Genomic DNA, 7,562 nt, shown 5'->3' on the forward strand with positions numbered 1-7,562 from the left:
ATATAGATTCAGGTGAATATGGTGCTTAAGTTTAGGCACCAGAATTTAGTATGGTATTATCCATACAGTTTCAAAATAAGGTGATTAAAATCAAAATAAGCAACAAGGATATCCAAAAGTAATTCAGTACGATCGTTTCATGCGACTCCATTTAATTGAGCAATGTAAGCATTAGAAATTTAATGAAATTACATTTAAACAGAAGGACATATTTTTATAATTAAATCTAAACTCTCCAAGTAGAAAGGAGGAATACAAAAAAACATTTTGATTTAGCCAGACCATAATTTTTTGTATTCCTCTTTCTACTTGGAGAGTTTAGAGTTAATTATAAAAATATGTCCTGTTTAAATGTAATTTCATTAAATCACCATCTTTTTATTCTGTGACTATATTTTACAACGGAAATGAGAAGTTTCACTGAAGAGGTCACAGATGTGTGACGAAAGATTTCTGGACAAAGGACAAGCATTGAAATAATAAAATAACAATATTAAATGTGTGAAGAAAAAATAAAAATAAATAAATAAATAAAAAGAGTGCATGTGTTTATTTGACAAAAAAATAATAAATACAACAATATATTTTATGACCATCCTTTTATTCTATGACTATATTTTATGACCATCCTTTTATTCTATGACTATATTTTATGACCATCCTTTTATTCAATGACTGTATTATATGACTGTCCTTTTATTGTGGTCTCTTAATTCCAGGGTGGTTTCGCTCGATTCTACCCAAATCTGCTCTACGAGTAGAAGAGGAAGCATGGAATGCATACCCTTACACAAAGACGCGCTACAAGTGTCCATTTGTGGAGAAATTCTCGTTAGAAATTGAGACGAGATACCAAAATGATGGCGGGGAACAGGAGAACATTTTTGGTCTAGAAGAATCTGATAAACGTGACAGAACAATTGGTAAGTGTTGGCACTTTTGTTATAGATGTTGTGGTTACTAGTGTTGTTGTTGCTGTTATTTGAATTTGATGTTGTCATTGGTACTATTCTATCTTTTATCTTTGACCTGTTTCATTCATTAGACTGGGGCCATGCTGGGTTATCACCTTGTAGGGTTTAGTTGAAGAAATCGACTCCAGTGTGTATTCTATCAATCTCTTTTTGCTGAACTGTTAAGTTACAAGGGATGTAAATAAACCAACACCAGTTACCAAGTGGTGGTGAGCGGGGGGACAAACATGAATACAAAAGCACACACACATCTACACACACACACACACACACACACATCTACACACGCACACACACACACACATATATTTTCCTTGTTTTAGTCATTGGACTGTTCCCTGCTGAAGCATCGTCTTGAAGGGATTTTAGCTCAAGGCACCTGTATGGATGACACATAAAAGATGGCCAGTACACTTCCCCAAGGTGCCACGGAGTGGGACTAAACCCAGAACCATGTGGTTGGGAAGCAAGTGTCTTACCACACAGCCTCGCTTGCGCTTATGGTAAAACTTGGAAAGGAATGGGCACTGTCCCCCCTTTTCAGGCTAACTGTTAGTAATATCGTTGCATACATGAAATATATACATGTTCACTTGCACATTATGTACATAGGCATATGCGTGTGTGTGAGCTTTTGAAAGTACAGTCTAGATTCACACACAGGCACAAACATGCACATCTATATATATATACTGGATATTTGGATTTACACATGTGTAAATCGTCTTTCACTCTCTCAAGGAAATGGCATTCTACTCTTAAATGTATTGAGGGCTCTTTCAGTTAATGTTGGATTGTTTTTACACATGGTTTTTACATAAAACATGCATGCATACACACACACAGCACACACACACAACACATTCATGCACACACGTTTGTGTGTCTATGTGTACATATATATATATATATATATATATATATATATGTGTGTGTGTGTGTGTGTGTGTGTGTGTGTGTGTATTTGTATGTATTTATATAGACAAGCATATAGGTATATTTGTGTATAAATCTATATATATATACATATTTACATAGGTATTTGCATATTTTTGTGTATATATATTTATATATATATATGTATGTGTGTGTGTGTGTGTGTGTGTAAATATATTCATATATATACATGCATAAATATATATACATATGTATGTGTGTTTATGTACACATGCATACATATATATATATATATATACCGGATATATGAATATATATATATATATATGTGTGTGTGTGTGTGTGTGTGTGAGTGTATATCCCGTATATGAAGTAGCCATGTTTATCTCTCCTCCAATGAAGAGAAGAGATGATCAGTAAATCATTGAACAAGTTATTAAATCCCTGAAGCTACTGCGTCTCATCTTGTTCTTCCCCTTCAGTAGTCATTCCATTCTGGAAGCTTCCATGTGTAAACACATACTAATCCTCCCCACACCTTCCTCTCTTATCTCCCTCATCAACCAACAGGAGCACCAGAGATTGACAGAATGCTGGGAATTAATATCTCGCTGCAATATCTTAGTTTAAACAATAGCTAAATACAGCTCTATTATTTGCATTGCTTTTATCAACAGCACCACTTTATTATTGCTTGTACATGGCCCATTGTTTTATGAATGGAATAAGTCTTTTTCTTTGGTTTTTTTTCTTTTTGTTTCACTAAAATATAGCCGTATATTCAAAAAGGAAAAGAAATAAGTTACATGAATTGGAAATATAAAAAGGATATTACTTTTTACCTTTGTATACATAGGCACAGGCATGACTGTGTGGTAAGAAGCTTGCTTCCCAACGACATGGTCCCAGGTTCAGTCCCACTATGTGGCACCTTTGCTATGTGTCTTCTTCTATATCTTTCGGCTAACCAAAACTTTGTGAGTGGATTTGGTAGATGAGACCTGCTATATTTGTGGTGTATGCGTGCGAGTAGATGTAATCGGCTTACCTCGGTTTTCCTTCCAAGTACGAGTCTGTCCTGTGGTATCCGACCCTCGTGGCTCGCCCAACCCGAAGAACACTAGAAATAGCAGCTGCTTCTCCCAACACCTAGATGATCGCTTGGCACGTCCTCTCCTCACAACAACCCCGTTCTAAAAGAGCACGAAATCCCGATCGAGGCTTCCTCTGCCCCTGTTGCTCTTCCGGTCAGCTCGCCGTTCCGGTCAGCTCCCCAGTCGCTGACGTCATACCACAATATTTATATACGATTCCACCAGCTCACTGCCTTAAACATCTACTTAATAATGGTTTCAAATTTTGGCACAAGGCCAGCAATTTTGGGGGGAGGGGGTAAGTCAATTGCATTGACCCTCAGCATTCAACTGGTACTTATTTTATTAACTCTGAAAGGATGACAGGCAAAATCAACCTCAGCAGAATTTGAACTCACAACCTAAAGACAGATGAAATGCCACTAAGCATTTTGCCCAGCATGCTAACAATTCTGCCAGCTCACCACATACACATATCCTCGTCTTAATGTCTATTTTCCCATGCTTGAACAAGTCGGATGGAGTTTGTTGGAGCAGGTTTTCTATGGCTTAATGCCCTTCCTGTTGCCAACCCTCTCCTGTTTACAAGCAAACTAATATTTTCCACATAGTTAGACATGTGTTGTTTCTTTCAGTCATTTACTGCGGCCATGCTGGGGCACCATGTTGAAGGCTCATAGTTGAACAAATCGACCCCAGTACAGTTTTTTTTTTTATGTCTGTTACTTATTCTATTAGTGCTGTTTGCTGAACTGCTAAGTTATGGGGATGTAAACAAACCAACACCAATTGTCAAGCACTGATGGTGTGCATACAGATACAAAGCCACACACTGATAGATGTATATACATCATCATCATTTAACTATGTATGTGTGTGTATTTATATACAAACACACAACAGGCTTCCACATAATTTCCATCTACCAAATTCACTCAAAAGGCATTGGTTGGCCTTGGGCTCCTATATAAGACACTTGCCCAAGGTGCCACACAGTGGAAATGAACTTGAAACCATGTGGTTGCAAGATTTATGATTATCATCCTATATTAGGACACTCTACTACTACTACTACTACTACTACTACTAGACAACGATAACCACCTCCACCACCAACACCATTATTGCTGCATCACCACCAGCACACTGTTACCACCACCATCAGCATCACCACCACCACTACCACTACCTCTATGACCAGCATCACCACCACCACTACCACTACGACCAGCATCACCACCACCATCACCACTACTATACCATTTCATTATTTGGTCATTTGCGATTAAAATGATATAATCTTAGCTTCTCTTTTTATATTGTGAATAACATCAGTTATTTTCCTCTCACTTGCAGACTTCATTGACATCGTGACCGATGCGGTACCCGGCAGTGAATACAAGAAAGAGGAGGACCCAACGCTTTATCAGTCAGTGAAGACCAGCCGCGGCCCTCTGACTGATACTTGGCGGGAAGAATACTCAAACTATTGTCGCAATGGTCCAACTGCTATCCACGCTATAATGACGGCTTACAAGTTGTGTAAAGTAGAGTTTAGATACTGGGGGATGCAGACAAAAATTGAGAGATTTATTCATGATATCGGTGAGTTTACCTTTCTGTTTTATTACTAAAGCAATTAGTTCAATATTGAGACCTTCATATTTTTATTATTGGAAAGGCTTTTTAACCCTTCAGCATTTAAACTGGCCAAGTCCAGTCTAAATATTCTGTCTGTTTTATATCTAAATTGGCCAGATTCAGCTTCTTACACCTACTCTGCAATGTCGTTGTGTGAAGGCATGTGGCTCAGTGGTTAGAGTGTCGGGATCACAATCATGAGGTAGTGAGTTCGTTTCCCGGACCCAGCTGTGTGTTGTGTTCTTGAACAAGACACTCTATTTCATGTTGCTCCAGTTCACTCAGCTGTAGAAATGAGTTGCAACATCACTGGTGCCAAGCTGTATCAGCCCCTTTGCCTTCTCGTTTCACAAATATAAAATTACTCTTTTACTCTTTTACTTGTTTCAATCATTTGACTGCGGTCATGCTGGAGCACCGCCTTTTAGTCGAGCAAATCGACCCCAGGACTTATTCTCTGTAAGCCTAGTACTTATTCTATCGGTCTCTTTTGCCAAACCGCTAAGTTACGGGGATGTAAACATACCAGCATCGGTCGTCAAATGATGTTGGGGGGACAAACACAGACACACTCACACACACATATACAACGGGCTTCTTTCAGTTTCCGTCTAACAAATCCACTAACAAGGCTTTGGTCGGCCCGAGGCTATAGTAGAAGACACTTGCCCAAGGTGCCACGCAGTGGGACTGAACCCGGAACCATGTGGTTGGTAAGCAAGCTACTTACCACACAGCCACTCCTGAAAAATTATAAAACAAAACCTTTTTTTTTTAACTCAAAGGTTTACGGAAAACTATGCTTCGTGCTCACCGTCAAGCTTGGTGTTGGCAAGATGAATATTATGGGTTGACCTTGGAAGATATTCGTCACCTAGAAAGAGAGACACAAGCTGCACTGGCTGAGAAAATGGCCAATGCTAATGACAACGTTGAACCAATTGACAGCAAGAAGCTGACCATGCCTAAAACCAGCACAACAGATATACCTCTGACCTCGTCTCATTCTTCTGATGCCATTCACAGCTGTCTTTCAAAGACATCACCATACGCTAGTATTCCGGACCATCTGTCAAATACAGACACATTGACCTCAACTCACTCTTTTGGATCTAAAAAGTCTGTTGCAGGTAAGTTTGAATCTTAAATCCGACTTTCTCTTTGGAATGTAATGGGCTATTTTTATTCTCAGATATCACACGAGGTTATATAACTAATATCACTGTGTTATAATATTAAGCTATAACAATAGGATATAAGACTGAAATATCATACTGGGTTTATAACACTGGGATGTAACACTTGGATGTAGTATGTAACGTTGAGGTGTAACACTGGAATATAACACTGTGTTATAATATTGAAATATAGCTCTGAAAAAATACTGGAAGATAACACTGAGATATAGCATAGAAATATAACAGATATATAACACTGGGATACAATACTGGGTTATAATAATGAGATATAACACTGGGATATGGCACTGAGATATAACAGATATATAATACTAGGATACAATGTTTGGTTATAATACCGAGATATAACACTGAGGTATAATACTGGGATAGCATATGAGGATATAACACTGGGTTATAACACTAAGACACTGGATATAACATTGGTTTATAATAATTGGCTTATATTGTGAGATATAGGAAATGAGACAATTTGGCATAGCTGTTTGAATACTGGCAATTTGGCACAGCTGACTGGACATTCAACCTGTTTTAGTGACAGTATGTTTTGGCATTGGAAGCTGTTCGCACACAAACATGCACATGTAGAAATATTCACATACAAAGAGAGTGAGAGAGAGAAAGAGAGTATACACATACATACGCAGTTAACTAGATGCTCCCACACATAAAAGAAAGAGAGAGCTGAGATGCAGGAATGAGAGAAACATTACAACATTCGATGTCAAATAAGTCAGCTTCAAATCAGTGGCACCAAATAGGCAATGCCGAATAGACAGTGTCAAAAGGGCTGTGCCAAATTGTCTCGATACCCTGGGATATAATATTAGGATATAACTCTAACTCTATATAACACGAGGCGGATAACACACTGAGTTATAATGCAGAGATAACACTGGGATATAACATTGCAACACTTGTTATACACACACCTCCTTATGCACTTACCTCTTTATACACTCACCTCTTTATACATCTACTGTTTTTATACACATCTTTATGCACTCACCTCTTTATGTGTTCACCTCTTCATGCACTTATCTATTTAGATACTCTCCTCTTTTTACACCCATATCTTTATGCACCCACTGCTTCGTATACCCAGCTCTTTATACACTTACATCTTTATATATATATATCCACTTCTTTTTCTTTCGTAATCCCTCCTGCATCTTCTCACCCTGATTCTACATTCAACACAAGTTGAACCCTTCCTTCCTAGAACTGCCTCCCCACTACAGCTTCCTAACTGTATCAAAGCCTGCAGAAGTCTAAACTGAAACCCACCTACATTAACTTCACTGACCAGAGAAGATCTGCAAGAGCTCTAGCTCTGGGCGCTGTCTTCTTTTTCTTAACTAAACGATTTCTTATTTTAATCACAATATTCAGCAGCAAACTATTTTTTTTATTCACATTTCATTTTTTTAAAGATTGCTCTCTTTTTGTTCTGTATTGTGTTTATTATAAACAATTGCTTGTTTTAGATCAGGAAAACCAGTCAACTGATTCCACACATGAAATCCAAAGGGGTTTGTATATAGCCTAGCCATGGAGCTTTTGCAGTTTTTTTTTTTTAGAATGTAGTTTTGCTGTGGCACATGCTCTCAAACTTGCCATCATATGCAGAATTTAACATTTCCTGGCTTTTTTTTAGTTTTTTAGTATACATACACACACACACACATATATATGTATGTGTATATAGGATGATGATGATGATGATATGTATGATATATATATATGATATATTATAT

At 37.8% G+C, this 7,562-nt stretch overlaps 1 protein-coding gene across 7 annotated transcripts in view; it reads left to right on the forward strand.

Annotated features, from left to right (window-relative positions):
* LOC106870348 (protein retinal degeneration B-like) overlaps window positions 1-7,562 on the forward strand; it is a 139,610-nt gene that overhangs the window by 85,943 nt on the left and 46,105 nt on the right. For 5 of the 7 annotated variants that reach the window (XM_052976997.1, XM_052976996.1, XM_052976993.1 and 2 more), the window contains exons 4-7: window positions 720-923; window positions 4,322-4,570; window positions 5,392-5,736; window positions 7,293-7,337. In XM_052976997.1, coding sequence (XP_052832957.1) covers window positions 720-923; window positions 4,322-4,570; window positions 5,392-5,736; window positions 7,293-7,337 — 843 coding nt within the window. The remainder of the gene's footprint in view (window positions 1-719; window positions 924-4,321; window positions 4,571-5,391; window positions 5,737-7,292; window positions 7,338-7,562) is intronic. The other 2 variants (XM_052976998.1, XM_052976995.1) reach the window with 1 other exon arrangement.

The sequence above is a fragment of the Octopus bimaculoides genome, chromosome 26 (assembly GCF_001194135.2).
Source record: "Octopus bimaculoides isolate UCB-OBI-ISO-001 chromosome 26, ASM119413v2, whole genome shotgun sequence".
NCBI classification, from domain to species: domain Eukaryota; kingdom Metazoa; phylum Mollusca; class Cephalopoda; order Octopoda; family Octopodidae; genus Octopus; species Octopus bimaculoides.